The sequence below is a fragment of the Acinonyx jubatus genome, chromosome F2 (genome assembly GCF_027475565.1).
Source record: "Acinonyx jubatus isolate Ajub_Pintada_27869175 chromosome F2, VMU_Ajub_asm_v1.0, whole genome shotgun sequence".
NCBI classification, from domain to species: domain Eukaryota; kingdom Metazoa; phylum Chordata; class Mammalia; order Carnivora; family Felidae; genus Acinonyx; species Acinonyx jubatus.
In genome coordinates this window covers 49,940,852-49,968,555 of record NC_069394.1, presented here as the reverse complement: position 1 = coordinate 49,968,555, position 27,704 = coordinate 49,940,852, and the positions used below count along the sequence as shown (strand labels likewise).

At 36.6% G+C, this 27,704-nt stretch overlaps 1 protein-coding gene across 9 annotated transcripts in view; it reads left to right on the top strand.

Moving 5' to 3' along the window:
- The window catches only part of RALYL (RALY RNA binding protein like), a 704,475-nt gene that overhangs the window by 570,749 nt on the left and 106,022 nt on the right, over positions 1-27,704 (top strand). For all 9 annotated transcript variants that reach the window (XM_027064307.2, XM_015080486.3, XM_027064306.2 and 6 more), the window contains one exon: positions 6,809-6,841. In XM_027064307.2, coding sequence (XP_026920108.1) covers positions 6,809-6,841 — 33 coding nt within the window. The remainder of the gene's footprint in view (positions 1-6,808; positions 6,842-27,704) is intronic.

Here is a 27,704-nt window from a genome sequence, read left to right as displayed (position 1 = left end):
GTCAGGCTTGGGTTGCCATTGCTAAATAGAATAGATCAGATGGTGGTAAATAGTGTTGCTTCTTGGCAATTTTTACTGCAAAACCATATAAATATCATAGGGGACCATACTTATGAGTCACTTTGGACTCATAAAAAACCCACCAGTTTTACAAAAACAAGGTAGTTGAAGTTATTTCTGCAAAAACACAGTATCTCCCCAAGCACAGAGAGTGAGAAAGCAAGATGCCACCCTGACGGTGAGCATTTGGCTCAGCTTGGCTGGAGCATAGAATTTGTAGGCTGAAGTGGCAGAAGACAAAGCTGGAAAGGTACTAGAACAAGATTTTGAATAAACTTTTACTTACATTAAAGGATTTGGACTTTACTGTGTAGGTGAATCCTGGAAGTAGGGGTACGGGAGTGAGGCAGGGAAAGTTCATTTGAAAAAATCATTCCTGCAAGCCTCCTATGAAGTAGGAATGACTCTAGGTACTTGAAATACAGTGAGTTCCTACTTTCAAGGAGTATACAGTCTTAATAGGGGACTTGTCAAATATACTAGGAATGTTGAATACATCATGATTAGGTGTTACAGGGTGCTATCAGAACAAGTATAAAGCACTCCTAACCAACCAATGGTGCTTTATGAGAAAACATTTCCTGGAAGCACTCACAAATGTGTAATGAGGGGAATTACATGATCATATTGCATGATAGTTATTTTAGAAAGATGATTTTGCTAGTAGATATAGCTATTCCAAAGAATACTGAAGAAGGAAGGTGAATGAGGAGGTTTTTCTAATAGCTCACATAAAGGTTGATGATCATTTAAACTGTAATAATAAGAATTAAGAAGTAAGTAAAGAACTAAGAGGACTTTGGGCAGTAGAAACAGCAGAACTAGAGGGTCAACTGAAAGTGCGTGCCATTGGAAGGGAGTTGAAGAGAGAGATTATGATCTTTCTAGTTTGGTCATCTGATTGGCTGATTATGCCATTGAGTTAAGGATGAAGAAGAACAGAATGAGGGAGGCAGACAATGAATTTTGTTTGGAACATGTTAAGTTGAAGGCATCTACAATTGGAGATATATGGTGGACAGATACAGAGGGATAAATAGAGTAATACTAAAGACAAAAGTTTGGAAATATCAGGGGTGCCTGGGTGGCTCAGTCGGTTAAGCATCCGACTTTGGCTCAGGTCATGATCTCACGGTCCATGAGTTCAAGCCCTGCATCTGGCTCTATGCTGACAGCTTGGAACCTGGAGCCTGCTTCGGATTCTCTATCTCCCTCTCTCTCTGCCCCTCCCCTGTTCATGCTCTGTCTCTCTCTGTCTCAAAAATAGATAAACATTAAAAAAATTTTTTTTTAAGTTTGGAAATATCCAGCATATCAACAACATGTGAGACCAGATAAGATTTCTCGGTGGAGTATAGAAACTATAAAGAAAGGAAATGTGATAATGCCGTTAGGCACATATAAGCAAAATAAAACAAAGGAAATAAATTGATGAAAGACAATGCACAATGCGAGACATGAGCACATGAAGTTTAGAACCAGAATGCCTAAATTAAAATCCTAGCTTAGCCACTGTTAGCTGTGTGACCTTAGGCAAAACATTTAACATCTTTGGGTATCAGTTTCCTCATCTGTAAAATGAGATCTATCTCAGAGGATATCATGATGCTTAAATAAATCAGTGTTTATAAAGCATTTTTAATAACACCTGGTCTTTAATAAATACAGCTTAGATTTTTTTGTTATTAAATACAAAGTGTTATAAATCCGTTAACCCCAAATATTGATCTTCACTTTGCATTCTATTTTTATTTCTTTACTGTGCCTATTTTTCCAAAGGCTATAGTTTGTTTATCTTATTATACTCCTAATTCTAGCCAGTCCTGAATGAAGTATTATTAAATTCACTACCCAGCTCATGTTAAAAGTAAATCTTAGGAAAGACAAAACCAGTCCTTTTCTTCACAAAGCAATTACCTTGTTTAAAAAACTCAGAAAAGTTCTCTCTGGGCATATCACAATGTAATCAAAAGTTTCTAAGGATTACACTGATAAACAATTTTCTCCAAAGGGATATTTCTCCTGGTAGTTTCCTTCTTTTGCATTTTTTTTTCACTTTTCAAGACTAAAATCACAAGTGTGAGCTTTTCACATTTTCAGGCAGTTTCAGCGCATAGAATTAACAACCTATCTTTGGCATGGTCATGACCATCACAGTCTACTCTGTGCCAGGAACTGTGTTAGTTGCTCTAAGTACATAATCTCATACTCTTCACAAGATATGTTGTAAGTTGCTTCTGATGTTGGCTATATAATTAATGAGAAGATACATTGAATGAAAAATACATCTCTGAATTAACTCAAGGCTGGGGAAGTTGACTTTATGTAATGAAACCATGACTAAGCAGTTGGTTAGAAAGCAGAGCATTGTTCAGTGTGGGCCAGTTATCACCTCCCTCTACAGTGTGCCATCATTTTGAGGATGAGACATGGCATAGGATTGCCTGATGGTGGCTCCCCACAGACTTCCTGCTCTGTATCACCACTGAAAATGCTTGGGGCTCCAGGTACCTAGGGTTCATTTTCAGTGGCTTGGAATGACTAATGGACAATAATCTTTCCTTTCTGCTCAGCTGGTGGAGCATCAGCCAGAACCTCCCTTGGACCATTGGAAGGTTTAACACAGAACTTTGATGAGCTTCTTCTCTAAGCAGACTTGCAAGTTTAACATTCTTACAATCTTGAAACTAGAAGCTAGACTTTTAACCCAAGACTATTGTCCGGAGAATATGTCATAGTAATTGAGATAATAAGTAATAGAAGCTTAGTGACAGGACTGTCCCTGTAAGATGAAGGTGTCAGGATTAGCTTTATGAAGGAGTTAGATAAACTCATAAGACAAATAGATCATAAGGAAAGGAATTAAAAACTAGTATTCTGGTACAGAAAAAGAATGCTTAAAGACATCAAGGAGATTTGTTTAAGTCACAAATAGACAAATATCCTGGAATAAAGTGGTTGGTAAGAGAAGTGATAAAGAGCGACATGGAAAGTTAGCGTGAGGCATGTTTCTCACAAGCTTTCGAATGACACACTAAAAAGTTTGGGCATCTTCCTATGGTTATCAAAATTGTCAAGAAATATGGTGACGTGAAAATAGCATTGTAGCAGAGTTGATCTGTCAGCAGTAGGTGCAGAGATTTGGTGATGTAGAAAGGTAATTCAAATTATACTGAACTTGTAATTCTGGGAGAATATTTTGATATATATTAAAATAAAGAGTGCCTATTTTGACAGGTTGTTTCCAGTTTCTTTCAGCAATATAGTTAATAGGTTGGCAAAACTTTTTTTTTAATGTTTTTATTTTTTTTTGAGAGCTCTCTCTCTCTCAGAGTGTGAGTGGGGGAGGGGCAGAGAGAGAGGGGACACAGAATCTGAAGCAGGCTCCGGGCTCTGAGCTGTCAGCACACAGCCCGACGAAGGGCTCAATCTCACGGACCGGGAGATCATGACCTGAACCGAAGTCGGACGCTTACTGACTGAGCCACCCAGGTTGACATACCTTTTCTATAAAGGCCATAGAGTAAATATTTTCAAATTGTGGACGTACAGTCTCTGTTACAACTACTCAACTTGCTACTATAGCACAAAAGCAGCCTTAAACAATATGTAAATGAATAAGCGTGACTGTGTCTCAGTTGACTTTATTTATGGACTCTGGAATTTGAAAGTTCATATAATTTTCATGTGTCAAAAAGTACTATTCTTTTTTGATATTTTTCAGCCATCTAAAAATGCATACTTGTGGGCACCTGGGTGGCTCAGTTGGTTGAACATCTGACTTCGGCTCAGGTCATGATCTCACAGTTCGAGGGTTTGAGGCCTGCTGTGCTGACAGCTCAGAGCCTGGAGCCTGCTTCAGATTTTGTGTCTCCGTCTCACTCTCCCTCCCCCACTGACACCCTGTCTGTCTCTGTCTCTCAAAAATAAATAAACACTTAAAAGTTAAAAAGAAAAAAAGAAAAAGAAAAGAAAAATGCACACTTGTGAGCATGGCCCAACTGGTAGAGATGCTGAATCACTATGTTGTACACCTAGAACTAATGTAACATTGTGTGTCAACGGCATAAAAGTCATTCCTAATTTGTGGGTTCTACAAAAACAGGAAAAGTCTTTCCTAATTTGTGGGGCGCCTGGGTGGCTCAGCCGGTTAAGCAGCTGACTTCAGCTCAGGTCATGATCTCGCGGTCCGTGAGTTTGAGCCCCGCGTCGGGTAAGCTGCAGGTTTGTGGTAAGCAGGATTTGGCCTGTAGAACAGAGTTCACCAATCCCTGGTTTATAGAACATCAGTCAGAACTCTCAATCCAGTATCACTTTGAAAATTTTGAATTTTCCCCTGAATTCTTCCATTGAACATTTGGGAGGAAATAGTTGAAGTAAAAGAAGGAGACAATTCACCGGCCAGTGAGACTAACCATATCAACCACGGGTGCCGGTGGGGCAACATATGTCCTTACAATGCTCCAATCCACCGTTTGTCTGAAGCCTTTAGAAAAAGAAAAAGAAAATCAATAAGTAAATACTACTTCAAACACATTCTGACTCAGTGTTTCGGTAATTGCACAGGGAAAGGCAAAATGGTGGGTCTTTCTTTTCTTCATGTTGTTTGTGATAACTTCAATGAAAACAGCACCAGGCCTGCATGATATGAGTGGGGACACTGAAGGAGGTTTTAGTGTGAAACAGTGTGAAGTCGCAGCAGCTGTGAACAAAGAATTTACATTTGGAGAGACCAGCTAGGCTGGGGTAAATAATGAGAACCAGCCTGGGAATAGAGTGAAGAGAGGGATGTGAAAGTCACATAAAGGAAAAATTGCCAGTGCATTGCTCATTGAGATGTGGAGGATGAAAACGAGAGGAATCAGATATTTTAAGTGTTTCTTTTACTGGATTCCTCAATGCCGCTTAGAAACAGGGAGCCGTGAGAAGCAAGGGGACACTGAGGGAGCAGGAACGGGGAACTAGGAGCCTGTGGGCTAGCACCTCAAACAAGCAAATTACACACATACACTAAGATCTGACAGGTGTGAGTCTGAAATTATTGGCTAAAGGGATCCCATTTAATACCCACATGTTATCTACTTACTAAGTATTGCTGATTAGAGTGTAATGGAAAATCATTACTGTCATGATGTTGATGATACAAGTAAATAAATGGTCCCCTGCATCACACTGCATAGAATCCCCCTCATTTCTTCCAGGTAATTTCTTTTGATCACTTAGCACTGGTCATGTCTTATAAAACAAGCATATCCAAATATATTTCATTATTTATCTTCAACTTTTTCCCCTTAGTTCTGTTTGCTTAATCATATCTTAAATATATGGGAACAACAAACACACAACATGGCAAATAATTTCCAGGGAGGTGTGAATAAAATCAGAATTCAGAAAATGAAAAGGCTGCATAAATGTATGCATCCAAACTCTGAGAACAATCTATTGGTTTTCTCTGCTTCCCTACCTGCCACTGCCCAGAGGGATTGCTAGGGTGCCTGTTCCCTAAAAGAGGCCCTTCGGGCTATGATTGTTCACTTAAAGCAGCATGACAAGTGGCAGGGAGCTGTGTCAGCTCTGCCCATTAAGTGGGACAAGGCATATTTATAATAAACTATTTTTATAAGCATAAAACAAAATAGAGACAAAAAGTGATTATTGCCTTCATTGTGTAGGTTCATATAAAAGTACAGTATTTTGGCCTAATTCTATGACAAGCCCTTTCAATTGTCCACTTCAATATGTAGTCAGCTTGTGTGGTGTTGGTTACAGGATTAAATTTCCTACCATTTTCCCACAGCTATTTACATGTAAATAAAATATTTTAAAACACGAAGGCTCTTTAAAGATCTTAAACACCAGAATTCAGATAAAAATGTCTTTATTTAACAGATAATCTTATGTTAAGAAACTTGTATGAAAACGAAGTGGCCAATATACAACCACCACTGGTCTCCTTAGTTATCAACCAGGGAACATTTAGAAGTGTATACTCTCCTGATTGATTTGCTTTTTGCAAAGAATATACAATTAATTTGTGAAATATGAAAATTAACTGGAAACAATACTAGCCTATTTTATAGTGAGAAAAGTAAGCCCCAGAAAGCTTTTCAAGTGGCTTGCTCAAGATGCCACAGCTAATCGGAGGCTTCAGAATTAGAATTCTTTTTTAATATGTTAGGAGGTACAAAAATACCTGATTCTTAGGAGACACAGAGGAGGCAGTAATACTCTAATCTGTTGATCTGACTTCCCCTCAGCCCACCCCCCAGTCTTGCTCCTGCCCATAAATGACCATGAATGTCACTCTGCTTCTTTCTTTGCTACAGAGTATTTACTAAAAACAAATTACTCAGCCAGTATGTAACCAAATACATTATAAATGTCTTTACTACTACAACAGCCACAAATAGATATATCAAAACTTCTACAAATTCCTATTAAAAAAAGAAATAAGTAGATATAGAGAGTGCAAATCAGAATTAGACTAACAGTATTATTACTTTAATGTATCATTTAATGCTACATTCCCATTCCAGTTTTTCATTTTATTTAGCCTCTGCATTAAGACAGCCCGAATTTGAATTAGTCAAGATTAGATCTTGATATATTATTTGTAGCTTTTTATTAGTGCTAAAGTGTACATTTTCATCTAAACAAGTATAATAATTTTGTCAGATTCATATGAAAACAGTTTTTAAGTGTACAGCAAATTACTATGTTAAAGTAAATTTTTTATATTTTTTCACAGACTTGAGTCAAAGGAGCCTTTCCTGTCTGTTGGGTGAGTACATGTCTAAATATTTTAAATCTTAGTTCTTTAATTGATTTTTAACAAGGGCTTCTGGGATAGTGTTTTCAGTCACATAATTCCATATTCAGAGTCATTCCACATCATTGGGTCATATCCTCAGCAACACTGCTATCTACATTTTATAAAGATTTAACTAAAATGCTCAGTAGGCTGTTTTATGACCTCAGAAATTCAGCAAATGAATGCATATGAAATTCTGTATCCTCTAAAAAAAGCCAAAAAAGGTATACGGTAATTTTCTATATTCTCATCATGCAAAGATACACTCAGATTGGTTTCACAAATTCCCCTGAGCCACAGTTTCACTGTTCCTAGTCCGTCTTCTCATTTTTGCACTGTTTTCTCTTATCTACCCCTACTGTTTCTTCTCCCTTTTTTTCCTAAATCTGTGTTCAAAGTCTGTACTGTCTTCTCTCCTTTTCTCCCATTTCACTTTTATTTCTCCATTGGAGAAATCAGGTGCTTCTCTGAAGGCAAAGCCAAGGAACCATGAGGCAGATTGAGTAAGACCAACACTTGCCTTCTCTGGTAGTGTTCTGAGTTGGAGTACATGTTCTAATAATAATGTATTGTTGACAAGAATATACATGTACTATTTCCAGGCAATTTGCTAGTTAAGAATCAGCCAATTGTTTTTATTGATCTACCAAATGATCTTTTGATTAATATATTAAAATATCTCATTAGGGGACTTTGGCATGCTCGGCATTGTGGTTGATGTTGTAAAGTATCAAAAAGTGCAAGAATATGTGATAGTTTAAAGGGAAACATGCCATAGTTGATGAGAAAAAAATCACATATAAACAGCCACTATACTCAAGCTTAATGAGCAGAAACATGGGATGGGAGTGTATTTTTTAAATGATCATATTAATTTTCTTTGTTTGCCGTCCTTGAATATGTCTGTCACTCCTTGAGCAACATGGTTCCTTTTCTCCTTCTCCTCCTCATAAGAGCTTTTGAGAAACCCATTTGAATCATGAGAATCAAAATAATTGTTAGAGATGCTGAGAGAAAAATGGAGTAGATGCATTTATTGGAGGATTTCATGAAAAAATGAAAGGTCAAGTTGATCTGGTCCAAAAAAAAAATCATTAGAGCATGCCTCTTTCCTTCATTGATCATCAGCTCCTATTGTTAAAAATCTTTAAGCCTGAAGAAATCTTTTATTTTGAATGCATATGTGTCCTGCCCTCAAGTCAAGAGGGCTGAAATAGCTTCTCTTCATGCCTCGCTTAATGCAGTTTCTCTTCAGCATTTCCTGTTCTCCTACCTTGAGATGGAATTCGTTTTTTTACTTCATACCTCTGTTTTACAAGGGCAGACTAAGTAATCTTTGTATTACACTTATCAGGAGTTTAAAACTCTGTATTAGAGCCTAGAAAAAAAAGTTTCCAGAAAAGAATGACATATAACTCAGCAAATACCCATAATGGGAAAATTGGCATGGCAGTTAAGAAGAATGATGCTGCTGTTCCTTAGATGGGTCTTTAAAGTGGAACGGAACATGCAACCCAAATGGTTCTGCTGACTGGATATTTCAATACATAGCTAAACTTCTCCATTTTTCTCCAGGAAAATTATTTTAAATAAAATTGTCCAAAGTTTGTATGGATCTGTCTTCTGACCTTGTTGGTAAGAGCATAAGATGATAGTGAACATAATGGACACTATGAGACTACTAGGCAACAGGTAGTCTAATACGAGAACCATTACTCAAATTTGTGACTTGTAACATAGTCACATACCAAAAGGAATAATACATAGTATATGGTCTTTGGTATGAGTTGACCTTTAAGTCTATACCAGTGAGTTTTTCTAGGACCCTGCACACCTCACATTAATTTTAATTCTGTTTAATAAAAAAATCATATTAATGAATAGATCAGTGCTAAATATTGCATACTTGTCCATTGTCTGCCAGTGTCTTAAAGCACTTGTTAATATGTCTTCTAGAAGTTGCTTTTGCTTTCATAGGCTCTGACACTTACAAGCAATGTGTATTAGTTTAGGCAATTACTTAAACTCCCAAGCTTTGGGTCCTTATTTGTGATATGGTGATTAAGTAAGGTAATTTAGATCAAGTATTTAACACTGTTCTTGGCACATAATTTCTCATAAAAATTCGGTTTTATTACACATGTGGAAGGTATACTCATATATAATGCTCCAAAGAATCCATCAGAGAGCTCAGAAATAGTTCAGAGAATAAAACTCCACTTTAACAGGTCATGCTTTGGGTTACATGTGGAAACAAAAAAACATTTTTATAATGGAGAGGGGAAAAAACAAAACAAAACTGTGAATGGAGTAAACTATCAAACAAGATAAACACAGATACTGTTTTGTATTTAAATGATGAAAACTAGTAATTTTTATTTAAATTTTTTAAATGGAACCAAATATTGATAAATTTTTAATGTGCATCTGTTCTTAATATAAACTAGGGAAAAAACTCTTTCATAAATGTGCTGCAGTATTTATGAAATAAAACTTTTAAATGTCACAACATAAATTCAATCTGAATATACCAATGGAAAAAAATTGTCAAAGAAAGTTATAACGCAGGAATTATTTGCTTATGGAAAAAGAATAGGGAATTGTGAATAGAAGTTAAGTGAAATCTCAGATCTCAGACCTTCAACTATACATTGATATGAGAGGGGCTTTCTTTCATATGCATCAGTAAATTATTTTTTTTAATGTTTTATTTATTTTTGAGACAGAGACAGAGTGCGAGCAGGGGAGGGGCAGAGAGAGAGGGAGACACAGAATCTGAAGCAGGCTCCAGGCTCCGAGCTGTCCGCACAGAGCCCGACACGGGGCTCGAACTCACAAACCGCGAGGTGATGACCTGAGCCGAAGTCGGACGCTTAACCGACGGAGCCACCCAGGCGCTCCCATATGCATCAGTAAATTATTAATAAAATAATGTCAGGAAAAAATAATAAACTTTGGCTTAGAGTCAGGTAGGAAGGCTCATCCCAGAGTCTGATTCTGTTTACCCAGGGGAAGCCAATAAATGCAGTGTGATCCAAGGCCGACGAGGCAGGCCTGGAAACCATTGTCTACATCATGGTTTCATTCTCCCACCCCTTCTCTTACATGAATGCACAGATTGCTCTTATAGACATGTAGAGTCTCTGGAATTTTTTCAGAAAATCTTTGAAATATAACTTCCCATAGTCTTTCCCAGTTTGGGAAAGTTGGGTTTTTTTTCCTTCACTTTCTTCTTTTATTGGGAAGTAGACACAGGGCTTATCACAGGGAAGGAAGCAGTGTGATACCTCCCGGCAAACCCAGGACAATGGTAGCCAGAGTCAGGGATACCACCCTGGCCAACCCTATGCCCAACATCACAGAGGTGTGAGGAGAGACTGACCCCTCCATACCATGATCACCAGCCTTTCCCAGGAAGTTCAGAGGCCCCGCCGAAATATCTGCTTCTTTAGTCACGTGACTGCAATTGTGATTTTGGGAAGCGGCCTTGTGCTGCCGTCTCTCTAGGTGGGACAGCCTCCTCGTGCAGCCCAGAAGGCCACAGCTACCTGTGTTACCACAACGACAGATATCAGCAGGGCCTTCGACTCGGGACCACCTGTTGGAGGACTCCATGAAGGAATAGGCTTTGTTTAGCTGGTCCAGGACTTAGCCAGAGTGACCTTCAGATGGCAGGTGATATAGATTGTGTCTCTGAGGTCATTAGCAAAGTGGAACATGTCCACTATGAACTGAAGAGTCTCTGGCCTGGGTCTGGGGACTTTGAAGGCAGAAGAGACATCAGAAAGACCGTCCACCATGCATATGGTGGAGGTGGGCACATTGATCTAGAACTGCCTTGGAGTTCACCCATCACAGACCAGGATACGTGTAAAAAGACCAGATGGTATGCCATGGAAGCTTCCATGGTACACAAAGAACATACTACCTATGCTCAGATGCATAAAAACTCATTTTGATGTTGTCCCAGACCTATGGAAATATATTAAACTTTAAATTATTAAATAATATCATTTAAATATTTAATAAATAATTTTATTAAATGATTAAAATGTTTCATATTTTACATTATAAATATTGTGTATGTAATATATGTTACATACATAAATTTATTATAAATATATAATATAAAATATATTTATTTTTTAAGCAAAATGAATTTAAATAATAGATTTAAAAATTAAACCTCCCATCTCACTCACCCAATAGTAAAAAAAAATCAGGTAAGCAAACTTGTTTTTTAGTGTGGAGCTTAGGCTTGCAGTGCTGAACAAGTGAGTACTAAGCATCTGATATTCTACTCATCTTCAAAATGTTACATTTTAGAGCAATTAAGAAAACTCTTCTGGCAAATGTTTCCTTTTATGTGGCATCACATAGATTCTGAATTTGGAAATAAGCTGGGAGAAAACAGGCATCAAGTGTGCATTTAGGAAAGTGAACAAGAACTGAGTGATCATCCCAATTAAGATTCTAAGATATAAATCTTAGTGTAAAACCAGTTGCCTTGAAAAAGGATTTTACAGCTTTTTAATGAAAAATACAGATGAAGGGAAAGGAAGCTTTTGTTCATTTGACGTTTAAGATTCACAGTGTAAAAGGGCGTGTCAAGACAATGCATGAGTTCTCTTCAAGCACAAGTGACTGTTGACACTTTGCAGACACTGAGCCACTTTAAAAATATACTCAAGGCATTAAATGAAATTTTCCATGTGAATTATTTCTTCTTGCCTCTTCAGCATGAAGTTGACCTTTTAAAAGAAGACTTTTAATATGAATCAGTTGTATTTTGGAATTGAAATTTTTGTTCATACCAATATTTCAGCTGATGAATTTTTGCATGAGTGGTTTTATTATTGAGGAGAATTATGTTTTGCGTGGGTGAAAAAAAAAATTTCAGGGGCACCTGGGTGGCTCAGTAGGTTAAGTGTCCGACTTCAGCTCAGGTCATGATCTCTCAGTTCGTGGGTTCGAGCCCCCTGTTGGGCTCTGTGCTGACAGATCAGAGCCTCGAGCTTGCTTCAGATTCTGTGTCTCCCTCTCTCTCTGCTCCTTGCCTGCTCACACTCTGTCTCTCTCTCTCTCTCTCTAAAATAAATAAATATGTAAAAAAATCTTTTAAAAGTTCAGAATCTTTTCACTCTATTAGCATAATTTAAATAACTCAGAATAATTTTAAAAAATGATATTGATAAAGCTCAGAATTTTTACTTCTCAAGCTTCTCTGAGACACATTCAAAACACATCAAAGGTAAAAATAATAAAATTCTCATATTTTTCTCTATTCAATGAGTGAACAAATCATGATCCAGTCAATCCTCGGTCTCCTGTGTGCCCTGAGGTGGAGTGTTCCCATTCTACTAAATCCAAACAAGGGGAAGCGAACAGTGCCAAGACAGCAAAAATTGATCCTCACATAATTGCTAGCATCTATATTTTTTAATAGTTTTTCTTGGGGGATATTCCCCCTTTTATTTCCGGTCTTGGAACTGAATTTGGATCTTCAGTATACTCCTGCTGTTGTTATGAAGACATTATTAAATCTTGACACCCTTATTAGGTCCAATATTTACACTATTTTACTTTTTTCCGGGTTTTGTATGACACCTTACATTTACTAATAGATGCTATACATTGATGTACTGTTTGCGACCTATTTTAAGAGCTTAAATTCTGTAATTTGATTTCCTTGGTTTGAATTCCATTCTGTTACTTCCTAGCTAGGTACCTTGGGCAATCTGTTTAGCTCTTCTCCACTAACTCTTAGGACTGTCTTGAATGAAATAATATTGCAAAGTGCTTAGCAGTGTCTGACACCTAGTAAACAGCAAAATAAATAACCTATTACTATTTCACTATCCTGTGCAACAAAAAATTATATTAATAGTTTTTTTTTTCCTAAAGGAGTTAAGTTCCACTGAATGATAGAAATGTTAACTAATTGAATCCCCAAAGCCTGAATATTCACTTCCTAGTAATGCAGTTGAATTCTGGGAATAGAAATTCACAAGAGACTGAAATCGGCACAGAAATGAAGGACTGCCATACTCAGAAGATCTTTGAGGAAGATAGACAAGAAAAAGTAAAATAGCATGAAGACAGGGAGACAGTTCCAGAGGGTACTTAGATTTATAGAAAATGTCATTCACAATACTAAAAACTTTAATGAGAGGAACATGAAAAAAGGAAAGCAACACCAGTTTAGGTATGGTTTCAGTAAAGCATGAAAACACAAAACAAAATTATATGACTGCTGTAAAGTAATTGGTGTTCACCAATCATTTAGGAATTAAGAGTTAATCTTAAGAACTGAGAAGTTGGGGGCACCTGCGTGGCTCAGTTGGTTAAGCGCCAACTTCGGCTCGGGTCATGATCTCCTGGTTTGTGAGTTCGAGCCTCATGTTGGGCTCTGTGCTGACAGCTCAGAGCCTGGAGCCTGCTTCAGATTCTGTGCCTGCCTCTCTCTCTGACCCTCCCCCACTTGTGCTCTGTCTCTCTCTCTCTCACAAAAATAAAATAAACCTTAAAAAATTTTAATAAAAATAAAAACTGAGAAGTTGGAAGAAATGGCCAGATTATCAGGAAATTTTTCTAGCCAAAAAGCAGGACCTGAGTTAATCCTCAAGGTCAGGTTAAAAATTGCCTAGAATATTGAGAGAGGGAAGAGGATGAGTATCCTTTCATTCTGTGGAGTCAACGGAATCATTGGATGTTTGCTTGTCTGTTTTGTTTTTAACCAAAGAGTGATGTTTCCCAAAGTTCATAGTAGAGCCATCTAGAAAGCTGTTGTAGTGGTTCAGGCGTGACTTGAAAAGACTCAATCATGACTTGAGCAGAATGAAATCGCCTCGCGCCTGTTAGGAGGACTCTTATCAAAAAGACAAAAGATTACCAGTGCTGGTGAAAACCTGGAGAAAAGGGAATCCTTGTGCACTGTTGGGGGAAAGTAAACTGGTGCAGCCACTACAGAGAACAGTGTAGAGGTTCCTCCAAAAATAAAAATAAGACTACCCTATGATTCAGCAGCTCCATTTCTATTTATCCAAAGGAAGTGAAAACACTAACTTGAAAAGATATCTGCATCCCCCATATTCATAGTAGCATTATTTACAATAGCCAAGACATAGAAACATCCAAGTGTCCATTAACAGATAAATGGATAGAGAAAATATTGTATTTATGAAATATTACATAATTCTGTATAATAGAATGTTATCCAGCCTTTAAAAAGAAGGAAATTCTGCCATTTGCAACAGTGTGGAATAACCTGAAGGACATTACAGATGCCAGACATAGAAAGACAAATACTGCATGATCTCACTTATAGGTGGAAACTAAAGTAACTGAACTCAGAAACAGGGAGTAGAATGATGGTTGCCAGGGGATAGGACAATTAGGGAGGCAGAGTTTTCAGGTATATAGAATGAATAAGAATTAGAACACAATGACTTTAGTTAATAACGTTATATTGTATACTTGAAATTCACTATAAAAAAAAAGGTAGGTCTGAAGTGTTCTCATCACACAAAGAAATAACTATGTGATGTTATGGATATGTTCATCAGCTTCATTATGGTAATCATTTCACAGTGTGTATGTATATCAAGATGTCATGTTGTATACCTTAAATATATACAATTTTCGTTGAATAAGATGTGTACAACAAAAAAATGATGGAACAGAAATGCCTGATGAAAATAACATTTTTGAGAGTATTAGAGTCAGTGAGTGATGGAGTGATGTCTTAGGGGTTTCTCAGCTGAACTTTGTGGGATCATGGTGACAGTATGATAGGCTAAAGTCCAGGTGGAGCGTCAAAACTAAGGGAAGGTTAACAAGAATCTGTCCCGAAGCTCAAAATACACCCATCTGACATCCTGAAACCACGAATGGCGACTCAATGCCTATCTTTTGATAGTGTGGTTTCAATTTTCTGTGAGTCTCCAGGGAAAAAGGGATAAGGGGATGAAGCCAATTTTCCTCTTCTAAAAATCTTGTTTTTTTTATTTGTTTAGACTCAGACAGTGCTACCACAAAATTAATGATTCCTTTAGCAAGCGCTCTTGTTTCATTTTTTCCCTAGGCCCTCCAGGCTGCTTCTCTGGAGAGTACACAAAGTTTCCACGGCGCTATTTTTGTAATCTAAAGCCTTGTGCTCTCAGGTCTGATGCTACAACTGTAATTTTAATTTATCAACCTGCCACTCAGGGAAATGCTGTAAAAACATTTGAAAGCTTAAACCCATTATTTATTTCTGCACCTGTCAATGCCACTCTTCTGTACTTGTCAAAATCATTTAAACTGCACTGTGATGACAGGTACAGTATCACCAATAAATTGGGTCATCGGTCATGTATGTATATATCCTGACAGTGGTGTCTTGAATGCATGGGCTCCAGGACACATTTTTAAGGAGCAAGAATTCATTACTCTCCAATGATAAAATAGAGTAGAGTCATCAAAAAGAGTCTTCCTCAGTCCTTACCATTTGAAAATGTCTTAGGAAGCAGAGAGACTCATGGTGACTGAAACGACTTTTATTTCTTCAGTGAAATGTTCTCCTCAGGGAAAAGAAAGTAATTGCAGATTATATAGGGCAGGAGTATAGTGTTACTTAGAGGGAAGAAAATACATAGGATCATTAAATAGATTTATTTAAGTTCTGCTTATAAAGAAAGCAGTGGTGCAGGACTTTATAGCTGATGATATTTCAAAAGAGTGTTATCAGCACTTCCACTAGTGTCTAATTCATCCATATAATAAAGTGTCACATTAAGCCAAATGTCACAGTTCATATCAGTTTTACTTTGAGAATTGGTATCATTATATATCTCAGGTAACCTCACCCCACCCCAGAATTTGGATGAGATATTTGATCATAATAAATTAAGGTATTTAAAAGTCAATCTGTCATTTGGTGTGTGTGTGAGAGACAGACAGACAGACAGACAGACAGGAGAAACACCTGTTCAATCATTAAATCCACTCAACCCAATAACGAATCTGATATCATAAAGGCTAGATGTCCATTTAAGATAAAAATGCTGTTAAAATTGTAACGTAAGTAATATTGGCTAAATAATCTTACTGTATCCTCTAAGCTCTTTGTCATAGCAATCCTCACCCTATAATTACATTAAAAAGGCAAGTCTAATGAGAAGTCCTTTAAAGTCTACAAAGGATTTATGATCACTTCATTTCATACAATTTTAAAGTAGCCAAACGAATTTGTAGACATCAAATACCCATACATAAGAAAATAAATAACTGAACTTGTCATACATAAAATCTTACTCATGAGAAGAAGTAGTCTTAAATGATATCATGGAATCAAATTTAAAACAATCAGAGCTTTGACAAGTATATTAACTTACACAATTACTACCATTTCCTTATTACTACCAGCACTGTCTTTGAAGAACATGAGTTTTTAAAGTGTCAGGCTACATTGGAAAGGGTAAGCAGATAGTTTGACCAATGAAAGATAAATTTATTGGATATAGATATGAATAAAATATAAATTATGGCTTGGATTACTTAGGTTTCATATTTAGAAACACTACATGAAGATAGTGCTATTGATTCAATTGGAAATAAGATCTTAGTTTCATTTACTTTTTAAATCTGTCCTGAAAATACTCAGAAGAAATAAATATTCAAAATAAGTGAAGTGTTGATTTCATTAAATTAAAGTCGACCCACATCCAAGGAAAGAAAGCTAATTAATTTTTCTTATTTTTAACTGCATAAAGGTACCTGAAATGGGCTTTCCAGTGGAATTATACTTGCTTACCTAAATAATTTCCTGGACCCCTTCCTCAAGGGTCCAAATTATTGATTAGCCTTTATTTCCTATTTTTCAATACATCTATACTGATTCTCATATAAAGAAAATAGATGTTGTAATTATTTTAATACTGGAAAACTAAGACACAGAGATGTGATGTAATCTCCATAAAGACACAAAGCACATTGGTAGCCATTTTAAAATGGAGTCCAGGCTGGGGCTTTTGCTTAAAGAGCGGTCAATTTCATGCACACTGATGCTTCATTCTCTCTTCTGGGTTTCACGTTCATTTGAATCATCGTGAACATCCACACAATAGCTTTAATTATTCAGGAAAATAATCATGTACATAAAGAGTTATTTATTCCTTCCAGAGGCAGTGTGAATCTCAGATTTGCATTCTGAAACTGCTGGCAAAAGTTTTAAAGCCTCGCTTCCCAATTAAATTCTGTTCATCCAGCCAAGAATGACTGATCTGTATTTCATCAATCTCAAAATGTGACCTTTTCAACACTTTTAATGACATTTTCAAAGTGCAGAATACTTCTGATTCAAAAGATTCCCTACTTAACTCTGCAGAACAAATCAGTTATCACAGTAAAATCGATAGCTGCCAAATATTAGCAAGAGCCAGGCATCGCTTACACTTTAGAAGCTAATCAGGGCAAAAAAAAAAATGTATTAAACAACTTCATTTTGGGATGCCAACTAAGGTAGATATTAAAATGAAAAATCAACCCCCAATGTTTCATGTCTTTAGAAACATTATTTCTCTGGTGAAATTTTCATTAGACCACATTCAGAACTTAACCATTAGAACCTGCAGGCCACATTCAACTTCAAAATAACATAACAGTGCCTCTGGTTTAATTCAACAGTAGACAACCTGGACTATCGCTTCCTCTTAGCTTCAATGAAAAGCATAAAAAAGATGAAACACTTGATGAGATATTTCTCCCAGATTTCGGTTAAATTATCTTATCGTGCTAGTGGTATTTCAGTGAAGTGTATATTACAGCCCTATCGGATACTAAAAATCTTGAAAGCCTTTTAAAAAGTGAGGCTCCCTAAAGAAGTGATTTTAAAAATGTGTTCCTTAATCATGGGCCTTTGATGACCAAAATGAATCTCAGTAGACCCCTGGCATGCTGAGCACTCCAGATTCCCATGTCAGACCACCGAGTCAGAAATTAGGGGGCTTCCCAATAAATCCAAACATTCATTCCTATTTGCTTCAGTTACCAATTGTTAGTTTGAAGTTCACAAGAAATAATTTGATAGCATTGCTGCCCTTTGTTCAATGAATAGCTGTCTAATTTCATTAAGTGCAAATTCATTATGTGAAGACCACTGTGAGTATATGTGTGAAATATTATGTAATAACAATGTCAGACTCTGTTTTAAAACCAGACTACTAGACAGAAATAGTTTCCTATTAGTATGATTGAATATTGAGCTTTCTTCCATACTACAAAGATCGCAACACCAACTTATCATTGCTGGAAAATTTAGTAAGGTGAAACTTTACTTTTGACAATGACAGACGAAGGGTGGCCCCAAATTATTTAGACTTAAATGTCGAGTAGATTGAAAAACTTCTGCAATTTGCATTGTTTTTGAGAACATTGCTAACTGCTTAACATTTAAACCTTCAAAGTACAAACCAAGAGTTAAAAACGGGAAGTGGATATTATGATGCCATTTCATTCTAATCAAATCCAGGATCTTTATCTTTATTTCTGAATATCAATTTAATTACATTTGGATGTGATTTAATTTATTCTGTACAAAATTCTTCTCAAATCATATTTCCAGGATCAAAGCAAGATAGTGGATTCAGTAAAACAGTGCCAATCCATGAACTGATTTTAACCAGTGTGACTAGTAAAATACAAAAAGGAAGAGAAAGCATTTAGAACATTTTATAGCATTTTTATCCTGCTTTGACATCTAAGTGTATGATTTTGTGTTTTATAAAATTATCAGTCTGTGATGGATGGGAAATTTTTAAAATAAAAAGCTGGTCCTTCACTACAGTAATTGAGAAGTTTTGGACAAGACTGTCTTTGCCTTTAAGGACCTTGTCATCTCATGAAGTGTATAAACACAAAGAAGCTTGTATCTATAATACAAGGCATTTCTTGGAAACTCTAATCTGCTATAGGAGAAAAAAATAAAAATAAGCATATCTTTGTGGTGTCAGGGATTACTTGATAATTCTTGAAAGACAGGTTATAAACAAAAAGTCGTGATGGGACACAGACAGGCTTAGTTTCTATCCTGGAGATAACTAGGAGTGCCATTTGGCTGCACCAAGGGTATCTTAGAAGAGACACTGAATGACATAACTGGCAAATTAACCAGTAACCACATCACGGGAGACTGAGAAACCCTGTGCTCAACCTTTCTTCAGCTCCCCTCACCCCTTTTCCCCCTCTCCTGCCTCCTTTCCCTTCCTTCCTTCTCGCTATTCTTTTCTTTCCTCCTCGCTCTCCTCCTCTTCCTTTCCCTCTTTTTTCCTCTCTCTCCTCCCATTATCCTTCTCTCACCTCCTCACCCTTCTCTTCCTCCCCTCTTCTCCTCCCATCTGCTTCTCTTTCATTTTCTTCATTTAAAAAATGTATGCATTCAAAGAGGAGTTTATGTTCTCCTGTCTGGTCTTCGGTGACTCCCTTTGCTTTGCAAGATATTCTACCATGAGGAAGAAAATTAATATATGTGAAATGTTTGCTGAGTGCCAGAAATCACATTAATTCCTAACACTCCAACCCATGCTCTAGCTTCACAGTTGGGAGCAGGGGGTGGGGTGGGGAATCCTGCCACCATCTTAATGGCCTATGGAAAAATTAGGGCAACCTTAAAGTGCCATTATTTTTCAACATTAGACCTGGATGAGATTTCTCTTTAATTAAGACTTAGCAGTTTATCTTTTCTGAGAAAACTGGCCATCTCAGAAGATCTGGTAACACTGACATTTTACAATCCCAGTAAACCCTAGGATCCTGCCCCATCACACCGCAGTGAGACCCTCCAGTCAGCAAGTCCTGCATATGTATGCACACACACACACACACACACACACACACACATCCAACATCCAGCCAGGTTTTTGGTGCCATGCTCTGAATTGTGATCTGAAGATCACCGGATATTTGAGAAAATACTCTAACGTGACAGGAAGAAAACCCCAGAGAAAATCAGAATTCCACAAAAGTAAAGGAAATATAAGGAGTATAAAATACAGGGAGTATAAGGAGTATAAACTAAACTAAAGTAAACAAACCAAAAAAAATCTCAAAACAAAACAAAACAAAAAAAATTCCTAGAAATTAAAAACATAGCAGAAATGAAAAGTTCAATGAAAGTTTGGAATATAAACTTAAAAGATCACAAAGGCAAAGCGCTGGAAAATGGTAAAGATTTAAAGATGATTAGAGGCTTACTCTCAGAGAGCAATATCTAGTAGTAATTGTTTCACAATAAGAAAATAGGACATTATCAAATAATTAATGCAAGAAAATGTCCTAAAACTGAAACACAGGAGTTTTCAAAGGAAATATTTTCAACACAGAGAATGACAGATGATCCAGACTAAGGCAGTTTAATTACTGTAGATGAGAAGACCTTAAACCTTCAAGTAGAGGAATAAAAGTCACATACAAAGACCCACAATCAAAATGACATCAAATTTCTCAACATTAGGAAATGACAGACAACAAAGTAATGCCCTCAAATTCTGCAAGTGATATCCAACCCGAAGATCCAGACTGTCACTCCTCCCAAACACTTTGTCAGTCAATCATAAAGAAAGATAAGGAAAAGATCCACTTGACTCTTGTATTTTTGTGGTAGTTTGGTTCTATAAAGTCACTCCACCCACTGCATCAGCAAGTACTGAACCATTACTCCTAAGGGAAATAGGGGATTAGGTTCCCGTGAGCCTCTGGTCACAACATTTTTGTTAACCAATTCATACACAACCTTGCTTTGTGTGTGTTCCTGATTAAAGATAGCTTATGTCCTACATATCATTGATTCATTAACATTGAACTCATGGCCAACCGCACTGTAATTCTTGCCTAAAGCAAGCTTGTTTGGCACACATCTTTTCTCCCAGGGCACATCACAGCCTTTTGTGGTTAGGAACACTAAGCAGCACTTTGGCATACTGTTTAGGAGCCATTGCACTCAGGAAAATCACCAATGAAAAGCACAAAAGTGCAAAAAGTGTGGCATAAGTAGACCACAAAAGTATACTTATCTGCAGTGTCAGATCTGAACAAAGAAACTGTGTGTGCTGCCTCGGAACTCAGACTTTTTGCCACTCTGGGTATGTCTGTTAATGACCACAAAAGCACACAAGTATTGATCTGAGGGCTATAAGTAATCGTTGCAGATTCACAAATACAGAATCCGTGAATAATGAGAATCAACTGTATTTTCAGAAATCAAAGGATTAGCAGATCCTTTCTAAGAAATTTACTCATGCTCATTCCACCAGAATCATTGATGAACCAAAAAACAGAAACAAAAAACAAACAAACAAAAACCAAAAGAACATCTAACACAAAAAAGAAAAAGGTCCCAGTGGCTGGTGAAGAAAAGTACCAAGATTGTAGCTTTGTAGCAGACCCAGAGGGGACCCGTCCGGGTTACGGCAGGACAATGGAGAACTCCAGGAAGGATAAAAAATGAGGCCATCACAAAGGCCAAGTAAACAATTTGTACAAGAAGGAAATGTAATCACATTTGCTCAACGGTAAATAATATTTACGTAGTCATAACAATGTAAACACTGAATATTGACTTAGAAAAGAACTAATGAGAAAAAAAAGCTGGGCAGCTTATGAAAAAATTCCTCACTACAAGTAAGCCCAGCAATATTGTGAGGTCTCAAAGGGACCTCATGCCTCTGAGTAAGATTTAATTCTGTTCAAAATGAATATGTGGTTGAAATACACACACTTCCGGGTATAAGAGAAGTAAGTCCTGGCAACATAAGTGATTATAGTTAATTTTACTGTGTTGTATATTTGAAAGTTGCTAAGAGAGAAGATCTTAAAAGTTCTCAACACAAAGGAAAACAATTTTGTAATTATGTGTGGTGATGGATGTGAACTAAACTTATTTTGGTCATCATTTTGCAATATATCAAATCATTATGCTGTACACCTAAAACTCATACAATGTTATACACCAATTTTATCTCAGTTTAAAAGTAAAAACAAAAGATTTAAGAACTGAAGAATATTAAAGAAAATGCCTGTTAATTTAGCTCAGTAAGGCTCAGAACAAAAGTGCCTCTAAAGAATATTCATAGATGGTAAGAAGAGACTAATCTAGAAAATATCAGCTGATCTTTAACTGAACTCCAGATTTGTTACAATGCCTCATAGGAAGAAGTAAATGGCACATTTGATACCCCACTTGGGGGGGGGGGGAGCCAATAAATGATATTAGGGAAAAAGATGATAAACATTTCCTGAGTAAAATAGAGGAAAGTGGCAAAATGAGAACAAGGAAAAAGAAATGGATGTAAGTTCATAGAGTTTAATCTGGAAATAATAGATATTGTCACAGAAAATAATATTACAGAGCACGAAAGAGTAAGCAATGAAAGATAAAATATAATTATTGATTTTATAAATGAGGTTTTTACAATTTGAAATGTAAGCAAAGCTATTGGTATCCATGCCAAAAAAAAAAAAAAAAAAAGCTAACTTTAAGAGAAAAACTAAAGTTGGACTCGGTTTTCTCTGTGATGTTATACTAGGAAGTCAATAACAGATATTTTTGAGGGAAAAGATTGTAACAAGAATTCTGTCTTCAGCTATGTCATCTTTTATTTGTGAAGGTAACAGAAAGACATCAAGAGATAATATGTCTTACCATGTACCAAACCCAGACAGAATTTTATAAAGATAGCTACTAACTTTGCTTTGATTCTGGACACCAGCATCAGAAGGATCAACTTAATTTATAAATATATGTTTAACCGCCATTTAGTCATGTTCTTTAACTGAAAACTTCATGAAGGGACAAAATGATTTGCCAAGAAAGACTAGGAAAAAAATGACAGAGGTGGGGAAGAACTGACAATGTTTCTAAAGTTTATCTAGAGCTGAGAATAGTATATATAAAAAAAAAAAAACTTGAAGAATAGTAATTATGAAGGAGATGCTCCCTTCTACAAATGTGTAATTTAGGGATAAAAACTGGCAATTCAGTGAAAGTAGAATACAGACTGCAACAATAAGCTATGTTTATACATGATGGTACCCATGAGGGTAGTTATTGACGGAGTATAAACCAAGTCAATAAGGAATGGAAGAATCATTCAGTATTCCTTCTTGTTTGGGGCACATATGTATGTAGTTTTCTTTTGGACTGTTTTACTTAGAGTATATTGTAAGGAATGCCTCTGAACTTTATCAAATACCTCTTTAGCATCTACTGATGAAAATCATATTTTCCTCCTTTCATTTGTTTTTGTGCCAGATTATGCTGATAGATTTTCAGACTTGAGTCCGATATTAGTTTCCTCTCCCTAGTTTACTTTGGCTTATCGTGTTGCTGTTTCTCCAGTAAGATTAAGACTGAATTCTCTTCTTTTTCATGTTTAGTCTGTAATAATGAACACGTTTAAGGTATATATTTTTCTGAGTCTAGTTTTTAGTGTGTCCCATAGGTTTTGGAAGAAACGTTCTTTTTATTTATTTCTAGATAATATGAAAGTTCAATTTTGATTTCTTTAATTCTGCATAAGTTTGACTGAGAAAAGTCAAAGAGACTGGAACTGGTGCTAAGCAGAAAATCTTGTTTCTGTCACCGTGTTTCCAAAGACTTGTAGGTGAATAGTTAAATGTTACATTTTAACAAAGTAATTTGATTTAATAAAATCATGAAATTTCAACTTGGAAGATATCCCAGAACTATGTAATGCATTGATTCTCTTGTCTACAAAATCCCTAACAAATGATTTTCAGGCTCTTCTTGAAGCACATGTATCTGTTACACTGTTATACTAGATCATACAGTGTTTTGTCATGGTATTTTTCTTTTTTTGATTCTCTTTTCTTGCCAAAACTACTAGACACTCAAGATATTCGGAACTCATTATTCTATTTCTTTGTTATATTTAGCAGTAACATTGTTCCCTATAATTACTACCCTTTAAGACTTATTTTGCCTTCTGGACCCACAATGAATAAATTCAACGCCTCTGTCACTAGACAACCTTTCAAATAATTAAATAGTTAGCTGCCTTCTTTCCCAAAGGTTTTCTTCTCTAGACCAAACATCCTTATTTAATTCAACCCTTTTCATACAGAGTCATTTTTTGAGACTTATTGCCATCCTAATTTCTTTCATTTGTATGCATTCCAGTTGGTTAATATCCTTATGAAACTTTATTGAAATATGCTAAACTATTCCCAGAGATGTCTAAAAAGTAAGAGTCCAGTGGAATTATTATCTAGTTTTTTAAATACACTACTCTTTAGTTAATGCCCACTAGTCTTCTTGTACAGATTATATTACAATCTGAGGGAGAGTATCCAAAGAAGGAAGAAATTTGAAGAGCCTCTCTCTCTGAGGCTGAGATTCACCCCCCATAAGAGATGGTGTGACTGCAGCCTACTGTATGACAGAGAAATCAGTTGGGGTGTTGGTGGCCTGGGATAATGGGTAGGCACCCTCCTGCTGGGGTGCCAGTGAGCATCACTGGCTCTCCCACATGCTGCCGACAGCAGTGCCAGATGAGCAAGGAGAAAAGCCTATGGAAACCTGGAAAAGAAGCTGCTTCCTCTTCTTTGCCTTGTGGTTTTACTCCAGTGCCCTCTGACAAACCCTAACATAGTGCCAACGGACAAATGGGCGATGTTTATAGAATCTAGCTCCATTATCACAAAGCAAGAGCAAAAAAAAAAAAAAAAAAAAAAAAAAGGTGGATCTAGAATAGATATCAATTTATTGGCAGAAAAGTCTCAGGATGCCTGGGTGGTTCAGTTGGTTAAGCGACCAACTCTCGATTTTAGCTCATGTCGTGATCTCTCCATTCGTGGGTTCAAGCCCCATTGGGCTCTGTGCTGAGATTGCTGAGCCCGATTGGGATTCTGTCTCTCTCTCCCTCTCTGTCTGCCCCTCCCCAGCTTGTTCTCTCTCTCAAAAAGTAATTAAACATAAAAAAAAAATTGTTGGTAGAAAAGTCTAATCCAACACAGCAATTGTTTTATTTTTTAATGTTTATTTATTTTTGAGAGAGTGAGAGAGAGAAAGCATGCACACGAGTGGGGGAGAGGCAGAGAGAGGGAGACAGAGTATCTGAAGCAGGCCGGGCACTGTCAGCACAGGGCCCAACGTGGGGCTCGAACTCACAAACTGTGAGATCATGACCTGAGCCGAAGTCGGATGCTCAGCTGACGGAGCCACCCAGGTGCCCCAACACAGCAATTGTAATGGTCTAAACATACTAATATTAATATTCAGGTGTTTGAAAATTTTAATATAGACATTTTTTCCTACCAAAAGTAATAACAATACATATTATAGCAGAAATTGTCACAGACACATAACATTCAATTCAAAATATTTCAAATGGATGAGTGCAAACACTCTGCCTTTTCAGAGCTCACAATCTAGTGCAATAAACTCATAGATGGTCACTTCTTATATGATATGGTCAGATAGAAGTATGCATAAGGAGCTGTAAGAATGAAATCTGAACATTTGTGGCTGAATTCAGTTAAAACAAAGAGATAGATAATACTCTACAGGATTTTGACATGAATCCACCAGGAATATTTTACTCTGGAAACTTCCATGTCAAGAAATTAAGACAAATTAGATTAAGTTCAAAGAAGGAAGACAAGAATGATGAATGGAATAAAGAGATTGGTTTGTGAAGGGAAAGGCTAACAGAAATAAATCTATATAGATTAGCTAAGTGACAGGAAAAGCAGAGAGCTGACAAGCAAGAATTAAGTGTCAATTCAAAAAGACTATAATCAAGGAATAGCACAATACATGGAATTCAGTGTAACCCCACAGACTTTATACTTGGGGAAGATGTGGGGTTGAGTTTGGCCTTTAAGAATGGATAATATTCAGCTGAAAGAAGATATAACATGTTGACAGATGGAGAGTTTGAGCAAAAGCCTGTAATTGGAAACTGTTGAGCAACCAGTTGGGATAATACAGAAGACTGTGTAGTGACACAAGAATGTCTCCCTATGGCCACAAGGAATGTTTCTCTGCCACAAGAGTACGTGTTGAGAAATGCTAAATGGTCGAAAGAGTAGTTGAATGAATTATTGGAGAATATTGAAGAAGGATCCGTGTTTCAGAGAACACTGAATACTAAAGAGTATGAACATTACCTTGTAGGCCACGGGGAATAATTGAAGAGCTTTTGTTGTTGCTTTATTTTTGATATTTTGTAAAAAGGTTGCTTTCAAGTCACTAGCAGTGTATATCATGGGCAGAGATGTAGATATCCTTGGGACCAGAAATACCAGTTTGGAGATCATTTCAGTGGTCCAGGCAAGACTATTTATCTGTAGGCCAGACCTTGTCAATAGCTAGATTCTTCATTCTCTTGCCTTCACGGTTATAGCTCTCTTACCAGGTATGTCATGCTGTTTGCAAAAAAGTAAATTTTCATTTCATTATAGCTTTATCAAGTAATTATTAATTAAAAAGAATAATTTTCTTTTCATTTATTCTAGACCAGAATACAAAAGCAAAAACTAAACACAATTTTGGAATTTCATGTGTAAGCAGAACCAGGCATAGAGAAAAAGCAGCAAGCACACCCCATTCAGGAAGATACTTCCAAAATCCCAATCCCTGTGTTAACTCAGCCAAAACACAGAAAAATAATTCTTTTTCCCCTCCTTTTTCTCTCTTGTTCCCAGAATGCACTCTCTTCACCTGCTTTAATCAAAGTAATTATCCATTAAGTGTGTGAAACAGGAACTTGACTCCATTGTCTAAAAGACCAGAACTCATACCTGAGCTGGCTGGATTGTTTTAATCTTTTCAATTTCTTAGTTACTGCATCTTGCTAAGCTCCTAGGTCTGATCCCCAATTAAGGAACTCAATGAATGTGTCACAATTCTTTAGGTTCCCACTCACCTCCTCCCTCAATTCCAGAGTCCTTGGTAGTAAATCAAGTATTTTGTCATTGAAACTTAGACTAAGTAGCTTCTTTCACTGTTTTTGAATTTTTAACGTATGTGTGTGTGTCTGTCCATTACACACACACACACACACACACACACACTCCAAAGTAAAATTAAATTTTTGTGTATTCCCTAAAAGAATATAGACAGATTTTTGGCCACATACATATTATCTTGACAAAGTTTATAAATCTGTTCAACTGTATATTCTCTGGCATTTGGAAACCTACACCAGATTTGATGACAAGTTAGAAATAGGATCCTATAGGTACCTCTGAGGATACTTATACCAACAATCTTAACCATGGAGAAGTATGCTCCGGAAATTCAGTCAGTTAGCCTACATCATGACCTCTGCATTGATGACTTCCACAGGTACTCTGAAGAAAAGTTGTGCTGATGACATAGAGTAATAAAAAAACACACTGTTTTACAAACTTATTCCATGTTTTCCTACCACCAATTCTTGACCTTCTGGAATGGCCTCCTTTTGAACATTCACTTGTCAAATTCCTAACCTTTACAAAGACCAATTCAAATGCCATCTTTTTCTAAAGCCTTGCTTGATATCTGTGTCCCACCAACCACATCCTATTTCTTCTGTCTATAAGCTTCATAGAAGTTTTAATCTCTATTTTGGCATTTTTTTCAAATTCTGCTTAAATTATATTCATATGTATATTTGTCTAATCCCTTACACTTAGATTGACATTCCTTGAAGTTAGAAGCCATGTTCTGCAGATATTCTTATTCACAACTCCCAATATCGTGCCTGACTTAAAATACTCAGCAATTGATTATTCCATTTAATTTGGGAAGCCAGATATAGCAATTGAGAAGGTTCCAGTAGTAGTTACTATTGGC